The sequence below is a fragment of the Xenopus laevis genome, chromosome 7L (genome assembly GCF_017654675.1).
Source record: "Xenopus laevis strain J_2021 chromosome 7L, Xenopus_laevis_v10.1, whole genome shotgun sequence".
NCBI lineage: Eukaryota > Metazoa > Chordata > Amphibia > Anura > Pipidae > Xenopus > Xenopus laevis.
In genome coordinates this window covers 118,790,028-118,816,312 of record NC_054383.1, presented here as the reverse complement: position 1 = coordinate 118,816,312, position 26,285 = coordinate 118,790,028, and the positions used below count along the sequence as shown (strand labels likewise).

The window sequence follows — 26,285 nt, the reverse complement described above, 5'->3', positions numbered from 1 at the left end:
TCGATTTTTTCATTTCTCCCCAATCCAATTAACGTCCAATCATGGATTCTGGTTTGGTCTGACTTGGATTTGGATAATAATAACTAATAATTTGGATTTTGATAAATAAAGCCCTTATTGTGTTCATTGTCTGCACTGCTAAAAGTCACCACATGAGGCCAGCACCTTGAAAGAAAACCAACTAGTAAAAAAATTAAAATCATGTTCAGTATCAATGTCTTCCAACAGAACTTGAACACAGAATCATTTTCTTTCCTATGTTTCCTGCATTTTAATATCTCTACAGAATGTTTATAAACTGACACAGGCAATTACACACTATTACTGACAATTACCAGACTAATAACAGCAAAGCAAACATCTCTATAATACAAGCTGCTCCTATTTAAAAAAGATTTGATAATATTCACAAATCTATATATATGTGTATATATATATATATATATATATATATATATATATATATATATATATATATATATAAATTCTCAGAAATCAAAAGCAGTAAGCAAATGAATTTGTTCACTTTCTGCTTCTGGTCTCCTACAGTAAGGCTACTGTGCAACCCAGCAGGATATATTAAAGTTACCAGTGCAAACTCAAAGCATGTGGAGTCCAGTTAAATTAAGATAAAAAAAAAAGGAATTTTTAAATATTTATGAAAGTTACTGAACCTTTTTTACATAGTAGCAGCGTGTATCATTAAGGTTTCTTTATTATCCAAAGTAAGTGGAAGTATTTTTTTACAAAATGTACGTGTCACTTTACTAAAAGTAAATAATAACAATGAAAGGGATAAAGTGAATAAAGGCTGCTAATCGCTGCAAACTTAGATGACCAGACCTAAATCCGGAATTGAATAGTTCAGTTCTACATGGGTCAGGAAATGCTGGGTGGTCTGAGTCTGCCCCTGTTAGAAAGTGCTGCTGTCTCCAGGATGGTAGAAAATAGGCCAAATAGGGCATATAGGACACCCGATCTTGTAACCCACAGCAGCCACTCAGCAAGCAGCATTTATTAATCCACTATTTGAAAGCAGACATTTGATTGGTTGCTATGTGTTACAAGACCGGAAGCAAGCGTTTTTGCACATTTGCATTTGTCCTCCATCTGTTGTTGAAATGTATTTCCCAGCTTCCCATAATCAGCAGACAAATAGACAAGGGGAAATTACAGTTTAACAACAGCCGAAGCGACAAAGGTTGCAGATCCCTGATTCAAATATGTTTTTCTCCTTCATATCTGGGACACTTCCTTCAAGCATTACTCCAGCACTAAGAGCCCAAAAGTAAACCCGCAGCAATAAAGGCTTGACTAAAGATGCATCGCATGCTCTACTTCTACCTCATACTCGTCACTAGGCAGGGAGGTGTAGCCTGAGAAAGGAGGGGTATTCCTGTTCTCCCTGAGGGGCTTCTTGAGGTCCTCGTGGTTCATTAATTGTAGTTTGACCATATCGGCTCCATCCTTAGCATCATGTTTGGCATCTATGGCTGCAAGCTCCTCTTTGGACAAGTGGTAGATTATCCCGGCTCCAAAGGAGTCACCCACAACGTTGATAGATGTACGCATGCGGTCTCTGGAAGAAAAGAAAAAACAGCATTAAAGCCTCTTGTGTTACTCTGTTTTTGTCTTGGCTGAAGAGATAACAATTTAACCAGCATTCTATAAATGCAGGGAGGAGCTTGTGCTGTGGGAGAGATGTTAGAGTTCTGAGGACTATAAAACATTTGCTGGATCGCTTCTGCTAGGAACAAAATATTTTATTATATATTAAGGTTTGGTTCACCTTTATATTAACTTGTAGGGGTTATTTACTAAACTTTGAATTTATCTCATTATTTTATTAAAAAACACCATGACCAAACTCCCATGCCAAATTTGACCTTATTTATTAATTTAAAAAGTTCGAATTAATCGGGAAAAAACTCAATGAAATTGAAACGAAAACCGGAATTGAATTTTTGGGACTTTTTTCTCAAATCGCTCGATTTTTTCAGTGTTTTACCCGAAAACCCACATTTTTCAGATTTTCAGGGGAAAACCCAGCGCAAGCCACTTTAACTTCAAATTGAGATTAGTTCTTCTCCCATTGACAGGTCTGAGATGATGGATTTTCGGATTTGGGCTTTTTGCAGCATTGGAGTATAATAAATCTTGAAAAATTCCAGGTTTGTGCCCCAAAAAGCCTGACCAGATAAATTCGAGGTCTAGTAAGTCTAAAGCAACTAGTCTAGTCTAAGCAACTTTTCAATTGGCCTTCATTTTTTTGTAGTTTTTTTTTTTAACTATTTGCCTTTTTCTTCTGCCTCTTTCCAGCTTTCAAATGAGGGTCACTGACCCCATCTAGTCCAAGGGAGTAAGACTTGGAAAAAGGGACCTGAAAATTAAATGATTTTATGTCCTCCCATTGTGAGTGTGAGGGAAGCGTTCTAAACATGACCCAACAGGACTGCCAGAACTATAGGTTCTAAATGAAAACTTATCTAACAGATATTATATATCCTAATAAATGACCTCTCAAAGAATCATATGAAATGTACGTGTACATTGTATGTACATAGTAACTATTGCCCTTTTACACCTTTTAATTTGAACCACCATTTTGTAATGTTATGTGTGCTGCCTCAGTGATCACATGACAGGAAATAGTGCAGATCTAACAGTAACAGGAAGAACAGTGGGAGTAAAAAAACAACAACTCTTCTTTCAGTGCTTATGTGTAATAACTGGTACTAGTACTTTCTTCAGGAGACTGGGGGGCTACAGCACCTGCTTTGTCTTTTCATTTTAATGAGTAGTATTGAATATGCTGAAATAAATTCATGTACGGGTATGAGATCACTTAACCAGAAACACATTATCCAGGAAGCCATCTCCTTTAGTCTCCATTTTAATCAAAAAATTCACATTATTAAAATGTGATTCTTTTTTCTCTGTAATAATAAAACAGTAGCTTGTACTTGATCCCAACTAAGATATAATTAATATCTATTGGAGGCAAACCCAGCCTATTGGGTTTAATTAAAGGGGAACTCTGGCTTCCAAACCAGAATTTGATAAAGAGGCCCACATAACACTGAAACCCCTAATATACCCATCACCGTTATTGGTTTCTTCAAAAAGTATGAATAAATGCCATTTTCTATGCTGAAATCCAGCTGTTTAACAGTTCCTCTCTTTCTACATCATTTGAAATCCTGGCATTGAAGGAGGGACTAAACACTGATGTTACAAATTGTAACAACTTCTCCACAGCTTTCAGACAGCATGCAGGAACTACATAACCCACAATGCATTGCACTATGATGTGTTCCTGAAATCACATGTGCAGGGAATTGTGGGGTTTGGAGGGTGCAGGCTGAAGACAGATGGCTGTTGATACAAAGTTTACAGTAGTCAGTCAGCTCAGCAAAGTAATCAGACAGATCAGCAGGAGAGCAGGGGGCTAGGCTTAGGGAACTGTCAGAAATCATTAAAAATCATGAAAAGTCTGCATATTTTCTAAATGATGTATATTGCAAAGTTGCTTGAAATTATGTTTACTTTTCAAAAAGCTTAAGTTATTTTTTTGTGGAGTTCCCCATTAATGTTTAAATAATTTTTTAGTAGACTTAAGGTATGGGGATACAAATTCCAAAACAGACCCCAATTCCAAAACAGAAAACCCCAGGCCTCAAGCATTCTGGATAACAAGTTCCATACCTGTATATTATGTCAGACAGGCCACAGTTAGGGTTGCCACCAGCCCGTTTTTTTGAGGTGCTGCCCAGGTCAAAACTGCCTGCCCGGTTTTCCAAATTAGGAATTTCCTATGATAGCCTATGTCACATCCCGCCTCCGCAGCATCACAAACCCACCCCCATTGTATCAGGGCCCTGCCCCTGCCCGGATTCAACCCAGCCAAAAGCTGGTAACACTAGCCACAGTACTCACAGCAGCCAGTCCACTGCTATCAGCAGACTAATGTCCTGGGTTGGGAGGCCCACAGCAGTTAAGATGAGCAGCATAGTGACAAGGCCTGCACTCGGGATACTGGCAGCACCTACACTGGCCAATGTTGCTGTCAGGCTGCAAAAAAAAAGAGATATTAGGGGTAATAATTATACCATGTGACCATGTGGCCTCTACAATTGAATAAAATGTTAACCAATATGAGAGACAAGTAGATGATTAATACAGAATGCTTTTAAATACCTTACAGTTGCTATCTGACCACCATCCAAAGATATGTCATTCATCTGAGCAATAAAGATGGCTGCCACTGCTTCATAGAGGGCCGTACCATCCATATTAATGGTGGCTCCTATTGGTAGAACGAACCGTGTAACCCGTTTGTCAATCTTTAGGTTTTCTTCCAAGCACCGGAAAGTCACAGGTAGGGTTCCGGCACTGTAAAGCAAACATAGTCATGATTATATAATTTATACACCTCATATGAGTGAAGTGTAGGACTTAATGCATGAAACTTATCATGCAACAGAGCTTGTTTGTGGGCTTGACCAATAATAATTGTCCCAGTAAAGTAATTATAGTACAGGTACGGGACCTGTTATCCAGAATGCTCCAGGGTTTTCCGGATAATGGATCTTTCCATAGTTTGGTTCTTCGTACTTTAAGTCTACTAGAAAATCATGTAAACATTTAATAAAACCAAATAGGCTGGTTTTGCTTCCATTAAGGATTAATTATATCTTAGTTGGGATCAAGTACAAGTTACTGTTTTATTATTACAGAGAAAAAGGAAATCATTTTTAAAATCTGGATTACTGTATTTGGATAGAATGGAGTCTATGGGAGACAGCCATTCCATAATTCAAAGTTTTCTGGATAACGGCTGAAGATGAGATATCAAACATTTGATTCTTATACTTTAAACTTCATTTGAGTAAAATATGGTGAACCATAGGGTTCAGATTTGGACCCAGTTCAGGTACCTTAATTGTTATTAATGATTTGAATGTTGTTCTGATCATTAGAATTAAACTTTCTGACCAATACTAAGTTATACACATTCAGATAGAGGTGTTACATTATAGACCTAATGGGTATATATTGAATAAGTAAGTAAACAGGGAAGATGGCTCAATTACATATTGTTATACATTATTACATCATATTATTAGGATACATTTTTGATACATGGGACATGGGAATATGTTCTCATATGCTTAAAAAGCTGCATCATATATATATATATATATATATATATATATGTATATATATATATATATATATATATATATATATATATATATATGATAATATATATATATATATATATGATAATATATATATATATATATATATATATATATATACAGATTTGCTTGTTAGGTCAGCTTAACAAACTTTATATATTCTGGGTAAAAGCAGGCGGATTTTGAACATCAGACCAACAATAAGATTAGAGCTCAATCAATAGATGAATGAGAACCAATGAGATACAGATTGGGACGGTCACTGTTCGGGCTACAAATTTGGTCAAGAGAAACGAAATAATCTCTGCTCTTGTGTAAATATGTTAGGACTGGGCTGCAATTTCAGTGTCATGCAGCAGCTACAAAAGTTGATCAAATATTTTTCCATTAAATTTATAGATGAAAGAAATGAAATATTACTTGCCTCCTTACAATATCTTTGTACAAAATACAGGGTTACATTTGGGCATACTGATTCACAAATAATATCCAGAATGTAACACACTGAGAGGGCCAGGTAAATTAATGTTGTACTTGGTTCAAGGGATAAGAGGATGAATCCTGAGTTTTCCAACCTTGTGTTTTAGAGATTCAGCAGAACACTATATGAAATTAACCGAGATTGTTACCCATGTACGAAGTTTTGCAAACCAAGATTTTATCTTTATGAGTGGAAACTGACCTGTAACGTAAGTGTTTAGCTGGGGTAGAAAAAGAGTTTTGTATCTCCTGTCTGGAAGTGGCATAACCAGTGTCTGGACAATGTAGTATTTACTTAAGTTAGCGTAGACTACATTATTTTTGATTCCCATCAGTCTTAATGGAACTGAGGCAGGTAGGGTCAAACAACATGTAAAGAAGGCCACTGTGGTTGAGGTTTATCCAGTGCAGAGCTGAACTTTTTATGTTGAGTTACTATATGTCATGTTCGGTATTCCAAAACCCACAACAAATGGCAAGGTCCCAGTCTCGGCTCATACATAATAGCCGTCTTTCATGTCGGGAGAAGCCCTTCTCTACTCGGATGCTGCCAGGTCTTAAAGTGAGAGGACCAAGGCAAGGGTTCTGGGCTACAGAACAGAATTGGAATCCAGAAGAGCAGTCAGTAATGGGCAAAGGTCGGTTCAGGCAGAGATACAACAGTGGTCAAGTACAGGCAGAGGTCAAGGAACAAAGAATAAGATTAGAAGTGCACCCAAGAACTATCTAGAACAGACCTACATTCGGCAAAGTGCCTTTAAAGGAAAAACAAATCCATTAACAAAAAAAACTCTACCACCACCCCCATGGAGCCTCCTATCTAAGGATAACATTACACTATAGACCAATGAGAATTATTTAGCTAACCCTGGAGGTGATATTACAAAGAAAAGTCTTGAAAAGTATATTTGTCTTCTCTGGAAAAATTTAACTTTAAAGGGCATAAGGAAAATGATTAATCTGTGGAGCAGAGCTAGGCAAGGAATTTATTTAGTCTATATGACAAAGACATAAGTGCATTCCTTATCTGTGTAAAAAAAAAGATTTATTATATAATGAATAAAGTCCATGTTTAGATAACTACTCATGGATAATTTTCTAGATAAAGATGTAACATATTATAGGTTGTAAATAAAAAAATCAAATTATGTTGTTCTGATAAGGACTTAGTCAATTTTGGCACACACTCAAAAAAACGGAACTGTCATTAAAACCAAAAAAGAAATTGTATAGATGCAATCCCACATCCTTGGGACCCAGGATTAACAGGGTAAGCGTTTTTCCATATGTCTATTTGACAAGCACTGACCAATCAGTTTGTAGAGGTGCAAGTTGCTCTTGCTTCCACTGCTTTCCCCTCCATTCAGATCTAAGTAACAAGGGAGCCCACAACCAGCTCCTAAATCCTGCACAATCCTTGCTCTCGGAGTGGGATGCAAGGCTCCCTGGAGTGCTGGTTGTTGGGGTAATGGATTATAGTTCCCATACCTATACTACACTATAGTAGTTGTTTAAGAAATCAGCTTCACCTACCGGGGTTCATTTAGTAAAATAGTTGTTTACATGCATCAGTGCAGTCATCTATAACAACCATCTATAACAAGTTTTTTGCTTTCATCTATCTAATCTGTATTTTAGAATGGTGAGGATAAAATACCTTAAAGTGAATCCATATAAGTGCATGATGGAGGTGTATTTCGATCTCAGTTACTTTATACACATAAAAACCCATGCACAGGGATGGGAAAAGAAGAACAACCGTTCCATTATAAGATCATTAAAAGAAAAGTATGTGTGATGTTAATTTCTTTCCTAAACTGCTGCCTTACACCACTGGCATATATTTATTGTAAAAAGGGCAGGTCTAATGGCTGGTTTAAATGTTGTTAGCTGTATTATTAAGTACTTTATTTAGATTAATTACTAATGGAGTGTCATAGACCCTCAGGCAGCAGCTTATTGGCCAATACTGTATATGGGGCTAAAATTACTTTCTGAACAATATCTGATTCATTTACATATTGATATGGATGACTGGGAAATTCCATCAGGCAAAGACCACATGGAGTAATGGATGTGGCCCTTTCCAAACATATCTGCATGGGTGTCCCATATCTCCAGTCTTTGCCCCAAGGGCTGAACAATAGGATCATCCATATTATAACCAAAACCAAATGTTTACAGATGTAAGTGATCACCCCTTCCTCCCATTACCTGGAAGCTGTCCCAAGAGCAGTGATCCAGGCCTGGAATATACCACCGTAGAATGTGAAAGGGTTTTTCTTGGTAATCGAGAAAAAGATAAGGGGCAAAACCATCCCTCCGTGAATGACCAGACCCACTATGACTGTGACCATATACATTCCCAGTTGTCGTGCGACTACTTCCAGGTCTTTGATTCCTGCTATTTTCCCACAAATCAAAGATGCAATCCCTAATGGAGAATACCTAAATGAAAGAAAAAAAGCCTAATTAAGCAGGACATTATATTATTTCCCCTTGATTACCTTCTCTACAGCTGAATGTTTAGATAACAGAGCAACAGCAAATAATCAACAGTTTCAGAATAATGTCACCACAAAAGCAATATGGCAAATCTCTCAATGACAATATATATTTTGAAAATATGAATTATTTGATTAAAATCTGTGGGAACAGCCTTCCTTTTATTCAGGGTATATCCCCTTAAGTTAAAGTACAATGGACGTATATGTAGCAGCAAATACATTACACTACACAAGCCTGGGAAAGCTTCATGAAATAAAATATAGTTGTTATTTTGCCCTATAAAAGTGACCACTGTATAGTTTAGTTGCCATATGTTAGGAAATGTAGGGGGGAAGGAGGATACCCCCAAAAATATTTACAATCTTTTTCAGCCTATCACCCTTAAAAAATGAAAAGACGCCAGCGTTTTTTTTTCAAAACTTTTTTTGAAGCAATCCCTATCTACTCTATTGCAGTTCACCTGGTCTGAGGTGGCGAAGGAAAATCTGGCGCAAGAGGTAACGTTCAGTAAAATGCGCAAGTTAGTGAATTAGCGTAGTTACGTCCCTTCGCCATAGAGCAAATTCGTCTGGTGTAAGGGTGCGAAATAGAGTAGGTCCACTTCGCTAGCGAATTTACGCCAGCACCCGTTAGTAAATCTGCAAATTAACAAAATGACATCACACTGGCAAATTTGCGCTAGCTTTAGGCGATTTGCGCTTTAGTGTTTGCCCCAATATGTTTCCCTAAAGGCTATAATACTATCTTCAGATATGTCATTTGCTGCCGTTGTTTAGTCTTGCTACTGTTGATTGTTGTGAGGAACTAACAAGGCTGTGATTTGTGACCTTCTATGACTGGAAACCAAAATAACCTTTAATTCCCCACCGAACAAGTTGGAATATTTCCCCAAACCGCAGACTGTATCACAGAGACCCCTCTGTTCCTTCTTACCACATGATCATGTTCACAAGCCGCATAATTATCTCGTTGAGAATGTTAAAGAAATCGGCCATTAATTTGGCCTGCTCTCCCATCTTCCCCATTGAAATCCCAAATGCGATGAAAAAGCCAATAAGCCCTGTGTAAATAATGCAATTAAAGGCAAAGGTTAGTGCTAGAACAAGGCAATTCCTTTCTTTAACTGTATGTGCAAGCTCTCCAGCAAGAATCTTTATTCATTAGCTAAATCTTTTCAGCTGGTGGCACACATTAAGAAGGCAAGAATGTGGGATGGCATTCAGATCGATTCGTTTTCCGAAGTCGCCCAACTTTGCCTCACAAGGAAACTTTGGGCAACTTCCATATCACAAGAATGCAAATCACCGGCGGGAAGGCATTTCGGGGAAATTAGTTGCCCGAAGAAGAGGAGATTTGTCGCTTGACAACTAATCTCTATTGAAATGACTGAAAAAGCTTCTCTTCTTCGGGTGACTAATCTCCCGAAATGCCTTCCCGCTGACAAGAATGCGAATCGCCGGTGGGATGGCATTCGGAAACGCTTCTTTTTCCGATGTCACGCAAAGTTGCCTCACAAGGAAGCTTCAGGCGACTTCGTAAAACCGAAGTGATCCATATCACACGAATGTAAATCACCGGCAGGAAGGTATTTCAGAGGGATTAGTTGCCCGAAGAAGTGGAGATTTGTTGCTAGGCGACTAATCTCCGCAAAATCTGCATGTGTGACACCATCCTTAGGGATTGCCGGGGCTGGAAATGACTGAAAAATAAATTCCTGCTGGGATTTTTGTTTTACCCATGAGTTACTTTTTTAGCAGTGCTATCTCAAATGATGGAACCAGAAAACTGGAATCCCACCAGTCATTTTAGAGTTCAAACCTAGAAATAAACACAAGCATAATTCATGGAACTGGAAAAATGCTTTGAACCAAACAGAATAAAACAACTTTTCACATGATGTGGTTAATAGTCATGACCAATGGGGCCACAACTAGGGGCCGATTCACCAAGGGTCGAATATCGAGGGTTAATTAACCCTCGATATTCGACTGGGAATTAAAATCCTTCGACTTCGAATATCGAAGTCGAAGGATTTAGCGCAGATAGAAGATTATTCCTTCGATCAAACGATTAAATCCTTCGAATGGTTCGATTAGAAAGATTTTAATCCAACGATCGAAGGAATATCCTTCGATCAAAAAAACTTAGAAAAGCCTATGGGGACCTTCCCCATAGGCTAACATTGAGTTCGGTAGGTTTTTTTAAAGAGACAGTACATTGATTATCGAATGGTCGAATGGTCGAATAGTCGAACAATTTTAAGTTCGAATCCTTCGATTCGAAGGTCGAAGTAGCCCATTCGATGGTCGAAGTAGCTCAAAAAACACTTCGAAATTCGAAGTTTTTTTACTTCGAATCCTTCACTCGAAAGTAAGTGAATCGGCCCCTTAGTCTCTTTGGTCACTTGTTGTAGTTCAACGAGGTCAGGCCGAGGGAGTAAAAGCAGGATGGAACCAAAAATATAGCAATGGCCACTGGTGTCAGTGGGGCTTTAAAGAGGCTTTTGCTCTACTAGGGAGTGAGCTTGCGTTATCAAGTGCACCCAAGCCTGTTGCAGATTTATTATTTTTTATTTATTAAACCTCAATTTTTTTTCTGGTCGATGTTTTTTAGGGGGAAAACTCAAATGTTTACAGATTTATCATACACCAAAGCTGCTTAAAATCGGGATCCAAAAATCCGCCATCTCAAACCTGTCAAGGTCATGTAGAAGTCAATGGCAACTGAAGTTGTTTCTTGACATTGTGATCTTCGCTGGATAATCCAAAAAGAGTTTTCGTCCGTAATCCGAAAAAGTCTTCGCATTGAAAATTTGATAAAACTTGGAGCATCAAATGCACGATACAAATTGATATGGTTGCAATATTTTGACGCTCTGATTTTTTTCGAGAAAAATTATTTGTTTTCATTAAAAAATTTGATAAATTTGAGTTTTAGTAAATCAGCCCCTAAAACTCAGGGGTTATTTACTAAACTCTGACTTTATCTCATTATTTTATGTAAAAAAATACCATGACCAAACTCCCAGCCCGATTTGACTTTATTTATTAATTCAAAAACATAAATTAATCAGGTCAGGAAAAAAACCAATAACATCGAGCGAAAACCCGAATCATGCGTTTTTTCCAGATTTTTTTAACAGAATTGTTTGACTTTTTGGGGTTTTTTTCTGAAAATCCAGAATTTTTCAGATATTCGGTTTTAACCCAATACAAACTATGATAACTGAGATAGGTGCTTCTCCCATCTGATTTTATTGGGGTTTTTACCAATATGATTAATTTATGTTTTTTAATTAATTATTAAGGTCACATCAGGCATGGGAGTTTGGTCATGGTTTTTTTTTTACTAAAATAATTAAATTAATTCAGAGTTTAGTAAATAACCCTTGAGACGTATACAGGACCTCGACAGGTCTGAGATGGTGGATTTTCAGATTCTGGCTTTTTCCAGCAATGTGGTATAATAAATCTCGAAAGATTTGAGGGGTTTTTTTCACGAAAAATTCCAGTCTTTGCCTCAAAAAGCCTGACCAGATTAATTTGAGGTTTAGTAAATAACCCCCTCAGTCTTCACTGAGCCAATGTGGCTTAATAACATTAGCGGCTGAATCTGAGGAGCGCATTTTCATAGTGGACAGGGATATTTGCACTCTTTATAATTCTTTAGTGTTTGTGAATTATTTTTCACTCTGTTCTGCAGACCTCCAGTTTGGAAATAAAACATGTGTTTGCTAGTGTCCCACTTACCTCAGCAACCAGAAAGGGTCTGGACGGCACATTGGAAGATGAATAGGCACAAGGTACAGAGTCCAACAATGGCCCAGAGGCACATACTCAGTACATGAGCATCAAGGGAGGCCATTTTGTAGCCATTAGTGTTCATGTACTTTTGTCTAGAGGCTCTGGACTGTAACTAATTCTTGTTGTTGAGTAAAGGTGGCCATACACGGATAGATCCGCTCGTTTGGCGATGTCGCCAAACGAGCGGATCTCCCTCCGATATGCCCACCTTGAGGTGGGCAATATCGGGCTGATCCGATCGTGGGCCCTAGGGCCCAACGATCGGATCCTAGCGTTCGCCAAATGGGCGGTCGGATCGCGGGACCGCATCAACGAACAGATGCGGCCGCGATCCGACGGGATTTTTAATCCCATCCGATCGAGATCTGGCCAACTTTCGGCCAGATCTCGATCGGGGAAGCCCGTCGGGGGCCCCCATACATGGGCCAATAAGCTGCCGACTCGGTCTGTCGGCAGCTTTTATCGGCCCGTTTATGGCCACCTTAAGTGGAAGGGTAATACTGACAGATCAACCTGTGATCAAGTGGCTGTACAGAGATCTAGAACACCTATAATGTGAATGGGTCCAGAGGAATTTAAAGGCAATATACAATAAATAATAGAAGTCTTTGGTATAAAGAGAATGGGATCCCTTCCAACAGACAAACATTATTCATCTATTTTGCTACCACAAATATGTGAATTATTTCAGAAAGTAAGAAATAAAATATACCGGATTCGGGGTTAGGGTAATTCTGTAAAAAGCTTCCTTACCAAGCACATTCATGCCACTCTTGAACTCCAGTTTCTTCTGCGTTACCATGAGTGGCTCAAGGTTCAGATCAGCCATGCTGCTGTTGGGCTGAGATACGTTGCTCAGTATGCCAGAAATATTTTCTAGTTTCATGAGCTCAAGTGGTGAAGGAGGAGCAGGAACTTTCTTGGAAACGGTCTGAATCTGCAAGATAATTGAGTTTGTATCTTAGGTTCTAGGATAGATTTGATATGTATTATTTAAATCTATGTATGGGATCCATTACCCATTATCCAGAAGGCTACGAATTACCATCTCCCATAGACTCCATTTTAATCAAATCATTCTAGTTTTTAATATGATTTCCTTTTTCTCTGTAACTAAGCTGCCTGAATCCAAAATGGTGGCAAAACTATCCTGTTGGGTTTATTTCATGTCAATCTAATTTTGCCATTCTCGGAAATTATCTGCATTCTCAGACAATGTCATTCTAAACAATATTAAGGCTCTATAGTTTTAAGTACAGGTATAGAATCCGTTATCCGGAAACCCATTATCCAGAAAATGCTGAATTATGGGAAGGCCATCTGCCATCCTCCATTATAATCAAATAATACTAATGTTTAGAAATGATTTCCATTGTCTCTGTTATAATAAGACATTACAGTACCTTGAACTTGATCTCAACTAAGATAAAATTAATCCTTATTGGAAGCAAAACCAACCTATTGGGTTTATTTAATGTTTAAATGGTTATTTAGTAGACTTAGGGTCCGATTCACCAAGGGTCGAATATCGAGGGTTAATTAATCCAATTCGAAGGATTTTAATCCAACAATCGAAGGAATATCCTTCGATCAAAAAAACTAAGGAAAGCCTATGGGGACCTTCCCCATAGGCTAACATTGAGATCGGTAGCTTTTAGATGGCGAACTAGGGGGTCGAAGTTTTTTCTTAAAGAGACAGTACTTTGACTATCGAATGGTCGAATAGTCGAATGATTTTTTGTTCGAATCCTTCGATTCAAAGTCGTAGTCGAAGGTCGAAGTAGCCCATTCGATGGTCGAAGTAGCCCAAAAAACACTTCGAAATTTGAAGTTTTTTTACTTCGAATCCTTCACTCAAAGTTAGTGAATTGGCCCCTAAGTGATGAGCGAATATGCCCTGTTTCACTTTGCCAAAAAATTCTCAAAAAAAGCATAAATATTCATGAAATGAGTCTATGGCCAACTTTTTTATCTTTGCGACTTTTTTTTACAGCAAAATGCATTAGAGTCTATGGCGACTTTTTTGTTGCAGTGACTTTTTTATATCTATAGGTGACTTTTTTTCTCCCTCCGATTGAATTAGTCAATGGGTGCTTTTTTTTTTCTCACTTGAAATGCATTAAAGTCAATAGGCATTTTTTCTGAGTGTAAAAAAGCTAAATTTTGCCACAAATATAAGTGTAGCAGAATTATATGGTGGTCCAGAAGTATGGTGATCCAAATTACAGATAGATACGGTAATCCCCAGGTCCCAAGCATTCTGGATAACAGGTCCCATACTATATTCCTAGCTATAAAAAAACACTCTTTATGAGGTTTACCTCAAATGTAAAAAAAAAGGAAATTTAAATAATGAAAAAGGAAGTCTTATATTGACTGACTGGGTTTACATGTAAGAGGGCTCAATATTAAGCTGAGAACAAACAATGCCTCCTAGGAGTAGGTTATGTTGTTTGATTTCTAGTTTTCTAACTTCAGATCTCTGATCCTGTTCAGGCCTTGTAAATCGGTGGTTTTCAAAAACTATATATTGCAGTGTCAACTACATAACTAGAGGTCTGAACTCTATGGGGCCTATATTTTAATATCTAATATTTTCTTTTTTAGCATTACTATTTTGTAATCATTTAAAGCTTTCTTGTTTACATACTGCTCTTAAAATGAAGGTGACATTTCTAAAATAAACAAGTCACATAATAGTAAGGCACTGGAGTTGTTCATACATAACTAGATCAGAGATCTTGGGAGTAAAATAGAGAAGAAAACAAGATATGAACCAATATCTCAGGGGAATAACAATAAGAAGACAACTGTATGAGAAAGAAATAATGGCAAATTGATAATATACCTGCTGAAAGCATGCTTGGACCAGATTCTCTGGGAAGAGGTTTCTTATAAGGTCCAGGAAGGCGTCAACACTGGAAACCTCTTCATTCTTTGATGAGATGCTGATCTGTCTTTTCAGTTTGGGATTACCAGGGTGGATGGACAGAACCAAGATAACTCCGAGTACTGCTGCCAGTATTGTTGTCGACATATAATAGACCATAGCACGAGTACCCATCCGCCCACTAGACTTGGCGTCAAGACCAGCCAGACCTGTTGGTGGCCATGAAAATATAGTAATTAAACCTTTGCTTCTCAGCTCATTGACCATTTCCTCATAGCATATACACCACATTGAGGTTACCATTATCTTCAATGTGACATTCAGCATATTCATTTCCACTTCACTTGTATATGTAACAATTTTAAATGAACCCAGTTAAATGATTATGTAGGAGGGTAAGGGTGTGCTAAACTTTAGTTTCTGTAATTAGTTAGTTAAGTTTTTCCCAGAGGGGAGGGGGAAGTAGTTCCACAGAGGTTATAAAAAGCATCGCCATGTGCTCACATGTGCTCTGTCTCTTTCAAGTGCACCCACGAGCTGGAGGAAGTGGGGCACTGCTGTTAGGGCCTGAGGTGGAGGTAGACCTCAGTATAGGAGCAAGCAAGTGTCAGGTCAGCATCTGTAATAGATCACTATAGGAGTGACAGTTAGGATCAGGAAGGTTAGTGAGCAGCTAAGGCTCCAACAAGGAGTTTAATGTACCCTGCAGCTTCTCTTCTGCTATTATAGGGACCCGAGCTGTCAGGATCTGGATTATGTAGATCCTGGAGTAATACACCTAAGAGTTGGTGGCCAAGAGGCAAGCTATACTACTCGAGAGAAAGTGGCACCCAAAGTTGTTTAAGAAAGAGTGAATGCTATGTTACCATACCAGAGTGGTATCCCTACCTTCTATAAACGAGGGCCCACCTTAGGATACACAGTCTATTCTTGCCTACTGGGAGTTGCCAGGAGTAAGACCCCTTGCCAGGGTTCTGGACCCAGTAAACAGTAACAAAAAGGGCACGTTGAGGCGCCCCTAACTTATCCAACTGTTACAATTATATGTCATGTTTGCAGTATAGTATATTCATTAATAAGTTGTAAGTATGAATGGCTTAGTTTAATGTGGTCACATTATCATAAATAAATAATCTTAAAGGTCTTCTAAATACCCTCAAAGGGCTAGTTTAGGAATGTACAAGCCTGGAGATACAGAAGCCATTGGCAAAGTTGAATATGAAACTCATATTCTTAATTTAGTAATTTTCGTAGCAGTGCTTACAGCAGAGCAGAACACAGTATTTTCAGACAGTATGGAAAAGGTCGATCAAAATCACATAATACTGAGCTATAATGACATATTTAGAGGCATGGATTTTCACTATTACCATTATAGTTAAACTATAATTATTATAAATGTAACATTGCCTTACCTGAAATCAAGCTGGAGATGACCAGAGGCAAAATAAGCATTTTCAGCATTCTCATGAGAATGTCCCCCGGGAATGAAATCAGAATCAGAATATTGCCATCCAGAGGAGGAAGAAGACGAAGGAGGCAGCCAAATAGGGAACCCAATAATACCCCTAGGGAGAGACAGAAAAGGTAAACAGCATGTATTTATTGTAAGACGAGGCATGATGCCTAATGAGGGGAGGTAAGCGCCAACCAAAGATGGTGTTTTTACCCATACCTCATCATTTACAAATATAATGACCCCTTGCTTTATCTGGTAAGGAAAAATTGCCTTGTTGTTTTAGAGAAATCTATGGGAGAGGTCAACTTCCTATTTGGAAATTTCTCTTTTGTGCACTGGAATTAGCCTGAAAATCCGACTATTTTGGACTTGTCATGCAAAAATCTGAAAACTGTATTCGGGAAAAAGCCTGGTATTCGGTCTGTAATATTAGTTCAGTTCCGGTGAGTTATTCTTCATAAAATCTGGTTAATCTGTCAAATCAGTCCATGGAGACAGAGCTATTACACTCCTAAACCCATAAATATTTCATTATCTTGTTTATGTTCCAATTTCCTTGAACGTTTAGGCTGAAATTTCTTGGCCTTTGTAATAAATTTACATTTTCTTTACAAAGAATGCATAGTGCATGCACAGTGTATCACTTTTTACTAGTAGTATGTGTAGAAAGGCTGTAGTATGGGGTATAGTTGGCCTAGAGATTAAGCGTTAAGTTACATTAACTTCGTTTTTTACATTTTTGTGGCATCTTCAAAAAAAGACGTCACCCCATATCCTTAGTGACTTATAATGGTTGCTTTGGCTATGAAACTTACAACACACATTCAGGCTAATGCATAAAAATCACGGCACCACATCTACCCTGTAGCAATTGTTGGTCACTTCTTTGAAGATAAACACCCAGTAGGTTGATATGGATTTCTAAACCTGGTGCAAACTTTGCAAGAATGGATAGTAACTTGAGAAAAGCGTTGTTTGTGTATATGTTCAGTTTCTTGTTTCCATAAATCATAAATAATAACGTGAGCATGTCTTCTGTGTATACAAATACTCTACAAATATAGCAGCTAAAATTAATTTATTTTCAATATATATTAATACTTTTTCACAATGCCATGTCAACAGTGGACCACACTAAGGGTGTGGATTTAACAGTTTGTCAGGGTTTATACTGAAGAGGTGGCCAACCTACATGGCCATTTTTTTTTCCCATTACTTTTCAATGCTTTGATCTGCACAAACCTCTGATGACCTTCTCCTCGGCACAGAGCTGGATCTCTGCCTCACCTCCAGATGTAGTGTGATCACTATACTATTATGGTATAAGAAAGTCAAACAGACTATAAAGTCTATAAAACCATATGTCACAAAGAAAATATTCCAAGCTATGGAAATAAACCCAAGACTATACTGGAAAAATATTAAATACCACTTTCCCTTGATAGGAAGCCTTCACGCAATAATTTTTCTGGTTATCAAGAGGATGCGGTGCAATAACTAAGCCTAACTTAAACTACTGGGATCATTAAAGTGATACTGTCATGGGAAAACATGTTATTTTTAAACGCATCATTTAATGGTGCTTGCGCCAGCAGAATTCTGCACTGAAATCCATTTTTCAAAAGAACAAACAGATTTTGTCTGGGGCTAGACATAGTGTCAGTTTCCCAGCTGCCCCCAATCATGTGACTTGTGCTCCGATAAACTTCAGTCAATCTTTACTGCTGTACTGCAAGTTGGAGTGATATCACCCCTCCCCCCCCCAGCAGCCTAACAACAGAACAAAGGGAAGGTAACCAGATAGCAGCTCCCTAACACAAGATAACAGCTGCCTGGTAGATCTAAGAACAGCACTCAATAGTAAAAACCAAGTCCCACTGATTCAATTACATAGTAGTTCCATCCTAAAGTGCAGGCACAAGTCACATGATTGGGGCAGCTGGGAAACGGACAATATGTCTAGCCCAATGTCAGATTTCAAAATTGAATATAAAAAAAAATCTGTTTTCTCTTTTGAGAAATGGATTTCAGTGCTGGAGCAGCACTATTAACTGATGCGTTTTGGGAAAAAACATGTTTTTCCATGACAGTATTCCTTTAATGATCAGGGTTGTTACTAAAGTATAAGCAGTTCCTGTGACTTCTAATGGACCATGGAGGTATGGGGGCAAAAAGGTCCTAATTGACCATTATCTTTTAATAGATATGTTAATTTCTGATGTATTCCAACAATATGGAAGCCCCAAGCCTAGCAATATTATAGTCCCACAAATACATAAACTTGCAAAAGCAGTGAAGTAAAGTAAATAAGCTCCACCCTAACTTTTGTATCTGTATTTATGGGCAATGCAGAAAAACGTATTTTTTATGAGGACTCGATGCAAATGTAATGCTGATGCAAAAATACATAGACCTGTTTTGTAATGTGATCTTAATTTAAATAGGGAAACAAAGTAAATGCTTCAAAATTAACTTTAGAGCCTAATAAGTGCAAAACTCCAAGGCGACTCTCAGAGGAACCAGACTGATAACTCATGCAATAAGGTTTCATAATGATAAGAATGCAGAAGTAGTTAGGGGAATATATTCAGCGATGAAGCAATACAAGAGTTAAAGAAGCAGAAGGAAGGAAGGAACAGCAGCTTGCGGGATTACACTGTCTTTAATTTCTTTCTACAGAATGATGATGTTAAAGAAACAATGAGATACTCATGAGGCCCAACTGGGCTAAACTCCCATTAGTGTTTAGCTGAATGACTAAACCTCTCTGTTAGGGAGAAAAGAAAGATGGAAGGAGCCAAAAGATTCTGTAAAAGGATAACCAGTAGATATAAACCATGAACAAAAGGCCAAAGGCAATTTCTAGGTAAGAAGTAGGGGCGAACTCTTGCACTTCTTCCCTGGTCTTTGTAAATGTTCCCAATGTCTATAAAGGGTGCAGTATACAACTATTTTCAGTATTACCCCAGTTAATAAAATCAAGCTGGAAAAAATATTTCTAAAGAAATGTACAGATTTGTATCTAATTTATATCTTTGTATCTAATGGACTACAATGTGCAGAGCAGGGCAAATGAGGAGCAATTTCTAATTAAATTTGAATGGTTCTCTCTGGTTCTTTCAAGCAATTGTGAGAGGAGGAGAACGTATACATTCAGTTAAACCTCCTGTATAGCAAACCCCCCATTATCTGTAATCCTGAGACACAGATGCTGCAATTTGGACAAAGAAGTGATGTCACTATATCTGTAACCCTTCTTCATAAAAGAAATTGAAAACGAGCTCATCGAACACTTGTCAATGAGCAACTCAGGTGCCTTTACTAAGCAGAAACGTGGCCCCACTAGAATAAGCAGAGAGAGAATATCCAATGCAATGTGACATCACTTGATGTTTAGTTAAAGTGGCCTATACTCGTTGGAAAAGATGGGTTCGCAATTGAGGTCCATTTGCTAATAACCACAATATCTGTTTTGAATTAAACATCTGGCATATGTGATTTCACAGATTTCTATATTTGAATGGTTGAATGGAACCCCAGTCTCTCAATACACCCCCAACACTTTTATGAGTTATTTACTAGACAAAAATAGTGACCACAGGGGCCAGCATAGTCAGTGAACCCCAGTGTCACCCTGCAAGATAGATAATGAGCCTAAAACTTGGTATAAAATAGCTAAAATAATCTCTGAAACCACTCAAAACAGAAAATTAATGTTTAACACATAAGGGCTTAGAGGAACATCCTGAATGCATTTGTACTTTTAGTCTCACTAAATGAAAATCTTTCCTATTTATGAGTAGGGTTTTGGAATAGATTGATCAGTGAACTCTTCCTCTGAGTAATATGTTTCAGGAGTGGGCGGCCACCAGATGTTAGTGTAACATAATTGACAGCACTGGACATTGTTGCATCATGGTACTGAGATTTAGAATGAGGACTAGAATGAAGAATAACTGAAACCTACGATATTCTTAAATTATCTATACTATTTCTATAGTGGTAGTAGTAAACATACATTTATTGAAATAAGAGAGCTGAATAATGAAATACTTATAGAGGGTGATACTTCCTTAATAAAGAGAAAATACTGACTATGTATTTGCCAAGCTACTAATGCACACATGGATACTCTCAATTATATTGTACTTATACTGTAAATAAATATCTCTTAATTGCCAACTTGGAATCCACCCAAAGCCAGCAAAGAGCTAGGAGAAACATGATGTATATCTGCATTTATTTTTGCACTTTACACACTTCTACCCCAGCCCCCTCCAAGGCATCCAAGGCATCATTTCTCTTGGTGTACTGTGACTTAAAGGCATTGAACAACTTAAAGGAGAAGGAAAGTCATATCCCACTTGGGGGTGCCAAATGTTAGGAACCCCCAAGTCAATGTATTTACTTACCTGACACCCCAGGCTGGTGCTCCTATTAGGAGAAAATTGCACCGGCCCGGGTTATTCCAGCGAGCACCAGAAATCGATTTTCTTTTTCTTTCTTCTTCTGGCTGCGCATTAGAGCTAAAAGCTGAACTTTAATGGAAAAGCCAGCTCTGTTGTTCTACTGCACATGCGCCTGCTCCGGAAAATTTGAAGAAAGAAAAAGCCTGAAAAGGATTGTTCTGTGGTGCTCACTGGAAAAGCCCCGGGCCGGTGCAGTTTTCTGCAGATAGGAGCACCAGCCCGGGGTTTCAGGTCAATAAATACAATTACTTGGGGGTGCCTAACATTTGGCACTCCAAGTGGGATACAACTTTCCTTTTCCTTTAAGTTGACTCTTTTTCCTTGGCCACCAGCGGTGGTGGCAGGACTGCACCATACTGTATTCTTTGTGTATTCTTTGTGTTCTCTATTCAAGTCTCATCTGAAATGCTAAATAAATATTCGGAGAGAGTTTGGGTGAAGAAAGAAGCTAATGAAAGACAGACAAAATACAATCTACAGATCTACAAATACGGCACATGCCAGGAACTACCTTTGGTTCACTGAAATGCAGTTGGAAATAGCAGGGCTAATTTACTAACATAGCAATTCACTTGAACCAGTGCCGTCACCCATATGCTAACTTGCAATGGATTTGGGGTTTTTCATTTCTTTTTATTGCTTTAAAGGTAACAACAGGATTATACACCATTGATAAGTATTAAGGCCGGTTTTACAATTTGTTTCTATAAGGATTGTCATAGAAAACTGTCATTGTGCTTTTAGTTTCTGGGGGCAGTTCCAGTTACAACCCCGATAGTGATATCAACTATTTAATTTCCATAATTCTAAACACAGGGTAAAGGGAAATTTTTAAAAAAAGGAAAAAAAAAGAAAAAAAATGTTTTAACCGTAAGAAATGGAAAAAATGGTTTGACTTTATGAGATCTTGTATTAGCTACTGTAATAGTGGATGAGGAGGTAAAGTATCCCCAAACCAGTAAGCTATACAGGGTTGCCACACTTTAAGGAACAATGGGTATCTATCCAGCTCAAAACTGGGAATCTTTTTATTTATGGAAACCCAGTCAATTTTAGGTTTAAGTAGATTATAATTTATGGAGTAAGGTTTACAGATCTTGCCAAGATTGAATGTATTTATCGTTGCTGATAGTAAGTAGCACCCAGGTCCAGATTTCAAAATGCCTGTACCCCTGGTCCCCACCACTTCAATCTGGCCCCCCTCATCACACCCCTCTTACACCTGCCTCTCTTGTGCTCACCCCCCCAAAACTTGCCTAACGCATTTCGTGTCACTAAGACACAAAACGTGTTAGGCATGAGTTGTTTATACAAATAAAATATCTTTAATTTTTACCTACTATTAGTCTGATCGATGCGTGACCTTTTGAGTGCCTTGCTCCAACATTTTTGTTTTTCTACAATCTATTAACATGCACAATCCTATAACCAGTAAAGCTACATTCACAGAACAGTTTATTAGCTATATGAAAAATAATAGGAATACTTAAATAATATATTTTTGCATCACACAAATGACAACACAAACACAGTGTGACCTTGGCAATTACATACCTCCAATGGTGAGGATTAAGAGAAGATGCCTTCTTAGCCAACTACATCGTTTAGTCCAACATGGCTTGGGAAGATCTTCCATGCTCAGGTGATGCCCATCTGACGTTGGAACCTCAATGTGATTGGTCATCCTAGTATATGAGAAAGTAGCAGCCATAAGCCAATACTCATCCTGAAGGGGATTGCTACGAATCCCCATAATATTATCAATATGATCTGAGTTACTAATAGGTTTATCTAATATGTCTGTGATATTATAACATACTACTGTATATCAAGGAACAAGAATAGGCAACTTTAGACGATCCAATTGTTGCAGAACTGAAACTTCCAATAGTTTATAGGGGCTTATATTCTAACACAATTTGCAATTGGTTTTCATTTTTTATTTGCAATTTCAACAATTGGGTGCTAGAGTCCCTTAGCAACCATGCATTGATTTGAATGAGAAACTGGATTATGAACAGGAGAGGGTTTGAATAGCAAGACGAGTAATACAAAGTAGCAATAACAATAAATTCATAGCCTTAAAGAGTATATTTGTTTTTAGAAGAGGCCAGTGACCTCCATTTGAAAGCTGGAACGAGTCAGCAGAAAAAGGAAAATTATTTTAAAAACTATAAAAAATGACCACTTGAAAAGTTGCTTAGAATTATGATAACATACTGAACGTTGACTTAAAGGTGAACCACCTCTTTAATGGATCATCATACACAAAGGAATATTTTCTTTTAATTATATTGGCTGGTGCCATGCCAGGGGGAGATCTGGTAGTAGAGGATAGCTGAAACCACTACAAAATTTAGGCCAGGGACACGAAACAGATGCAATCATCGCATTTGTTGGAAATGGTGGAGGGCCGATAATGGAAGTCCACTCCCATTTTAAACCACACCCACTATAAACCACACCCATGTTACCACAAGAACTTTTAAGACCATATCCACATTGATGGTTGCACATCAAAAAAGCAAATGGTTTGTGCTCACTACAGGGATATGTGAACATTTTAAGTCATATTAAAACATACACGTAAATCCATATGCCTCCTGCCTTGTGGAAAAACAGCACCCCAAGCACCTTAGGGTCCCTAACAACAATTTGCAAATACTAACAAACCAAACAAGGCTCATCTGTGGGAAAAAGTTAGCATAGGGCAAGCAGAGTAACACAGACACTGGGAGCTTAGGCCAGGCAGAGTATGACACACACAGAGAGCATAGTTGTGTAATGGACAGCACCACTCACGATTCTCTTTTTCTTTAAAAAGCCTTTATTCAGCCATGGGCTCTGACCCCAAACAATTCGGCAACGTTTCAGACCGCGTTCGGTCTTTTGTCAAGCCACAGGGAGCATAGGGCAGTCAGAGTATGGCACACACACAGGGAGCATAGGGCAGGCAGAGTATGGCACACACACAGGGAGCATAGGGCAGGTAGAGTATGGCACACACAGGGAGCATATGATTGGCAAAGTATGTCACACACAAGGATCATGGGATAGGCAGAGAGGCACACACAGGGAGCATAGGGCAGGAAGAGTATGGCACACACAGAGAACATAGGACAGGCAGAGTATGGCACACACAGGGAGCATAGGGCAGACAAAGTATGGCACATACAAGGAGCATAGGGCAGGCAGGGTATGGCACACATAGGGAATGTAGCATATAGCAGGAGACAGGGAAGCCTATCAGGGCCACTCTAAAATGAACAGTTAATACTATGCTATATATAGTGACACAGTGGTGGTACCCCTTTGTCTGAGTGGTGAACATGTGAACAATGTAGGCACTTTCAGTGTGAACAGTACAGGGCTTTAGGAGTGTGAACAATAGAAGTGATTATAGTCTGAATTTGTAGTGTAAACAATGCAGGGGCTAGTTAATCTCAGTACTGATACCTTTTTAAGCTTCCACAAGGTAGGCAGTCACAGCAGGCAGACTTTCATGATTAGGGCTGTTGGACAGCAGTGATCTAGAGGATAGTGGCTATGTACTTCAGGTAATGAGACTAGTGGTTTGAAGGGGCAGTTTCAGTTGGGCAACTGTTGATGTACATTGCTGCATTTTATTCTTGCATTCCACACATTTATGGTTTTAACGTCATGGCGTTTCATTTAGTTAACTTTAACTTTGAAAAGTGTTGAAGGCGATAACATTTTTTTCAACTATTTTCTTTTAGACACAAATTATTTACAAAAGTGTGGCAAAAACATGGATACAACATTTTCACTATTCTAGTTGAATCTTAAAATGGGATGGTGGGAGCACACCCTGCCATGGGAGTAGGTTGTATGTAAACCTTAGTTTATATATGTATGTAGTGGTAAAGTGCTTTGAAAGAAATGCTATTATAGACTAATACGCTTAGTAATGATTAACTGAAAGTGTAAGTTAAGTCTCTTGTGAGCTAAGAGACTGATTAATGTCCAGTGGTTATTCCGTCTAAGCCAGGGATCCCATACCTTTATTATGTGTTTATACTTTTGTACTTTGTTTTTAAAATAAAGGTCCCTTTTTCCTCTCTAGTGATGGGCGAATTTGCGCCGTTTCGCTTCGCCGAAAAATTCGCGAATTTCGCGTGAAATTCGCGAAACGGCGAAAATTCGCGAAACGGCGCCGGCGTCTCGTTTTTGATGCCGGCGCCCGTTTTTGACACCGGCGCCCGTTGTTTCGACGCCGGCGTCCGTTTTTTCGAAAAAATTTTTGACGCCGGCGAATTTTTTCCGCGAATTTTCACGGGCGTTTTGCGAATTTATTCGCTGGCGGCGAATCGCGCGAATTCGCGCCTGGCGAATAAATTCACCCATCACTATTCCTCTCCTCTTTTTTGGTATAGGCTTATAAGCACTATTTGCAGATAAAACAAGCCATAGCACAAAATGCGTAAGGCTTTTTATCCTGCTATGTAAGGGAGGATCTTTTATTTTATTAACTCTTGTTTGTTGGATCTGGGAGTACCTAATATATATCCTGAATATTGTCTATCTCTGTAGGTCAGGGGCATGCTCACCCATTTTTACTAATGAACTTTAGGTACTTTCTATATAATTTCTGTGCAAGATAAGACACTGCCTTTTTTTGGACTGCTTGGTAAAAGTCAGAGAGGGTGTAAAGCTGGAAATAGAAGTCTACAGGAAACCTACCCACACAGACCAGTTCCTGCTGTTTGACTCCCACCATCCACTAGATCACAAACTGGGGGTCATCAAAACTCTACATCACAGCAGACAAGATCCCCACCAGCACAGAGGCTAAAGGTGGCCATACATGGAGAGATCCGCTCGTTTGGCGATGTCGCCAAACAAGCAGATCTCCCTCCGATATGCCCACCTTGGGGTGGGCAATATTGGGCTGATCCGATCGTTGGCCCTAGGGCCCAACGATCGGATCCTAACAATGCCTAACGGGCGGTCGGATCGCGGGACCGCATCAACGAACAGATGCGGCCGCGATCCGACGGGATTTTTAGTCCCTTCCGATCGAGATCTGGCTGACTTTCTGCCAGATCTCGATCGGGGAAGCCCGTCGGGGGGCCCCATACACAGGCCAATAAGCTGCCGACTCTGTCGGTCTGACGGCAGCTTTTATCGGCCCGTGTATGGCCACCTTAAATTGAAAGAGATGAAACATCTCAGAGGGGCCCTAAGACGTGTATCCAGATTGGGTCTTTGTAGAAATCGGTAGAAAATGAAGCAATACACCAAAACTACAGTTGAAGGTGGAAAACAGGACAGGAGAAAGAACTTGGTCCTCCCATATGTAGCTGGGGTGTCAGAAAGACTTAGAAGGAATTTTAAAAACACCACATCCCTATCTGGTTTAAACTCAGCAACACAATGGGGCTCATTTATTAACACTGGGCAAATTTGCCCATGGGCAGTTACCTATAGCAACCAATCAGTGATTAGCTTTTTGAA

The 26,285-nt window shown here is 38.8% G+C and overlaps 1 protein-coding gene across 1 annotated transcript in view; it reads right to left on the bottom strand.

The window, feature by feature from the left end:
* Positions 1–476: 476 nt before the first annotated feature.
* Positions 477–26,285, bottom strand: part of LOC108695907 (excitatory amino acid transporter 2) — a 39,648-nt gene continuing 13,839 nt past the window's right edge. The window contains exons 2-10 of the mRNA XM_018224856.2: positions 22,365–22,495; positions 16,298–16,450; positions 14,841–15,091; positions 12,746–12,929; positions 9,123–9,249; positions 7,896–8,129; positions 4,198–4,392; positions 3,937–4,071; positions 477–1,579 (exon numbers count right to left, since the gene is read on the bottom strand). Of these exons, the coding sequence (XP_018080345.1) occupies positions 1,315–1,579; positions 3,937–4,071; positions 4,198–4,392; positions 7,896–8,129; positions 9,123–9,249; positions 12,746–12,929; positions 14,841–15,091; positions 16,298–16,450; positions 22,365–22,494 (1,674 nt within the window). The 5' untranslated portion in view covers position 22,495 and the 3' untranslated portion in view covers positions 477–1,314. The remainder of the gene's footprint in view (positions 1,580–3,936; positions 4,072–4,197; positions 4,393–7,895; positions 8,130–9,122; positions 9,250–12,745; positions 12,930–14,840; positions 15,092–16,297; positions 16,451–22,364; positions 22,496–26,285) is intronic.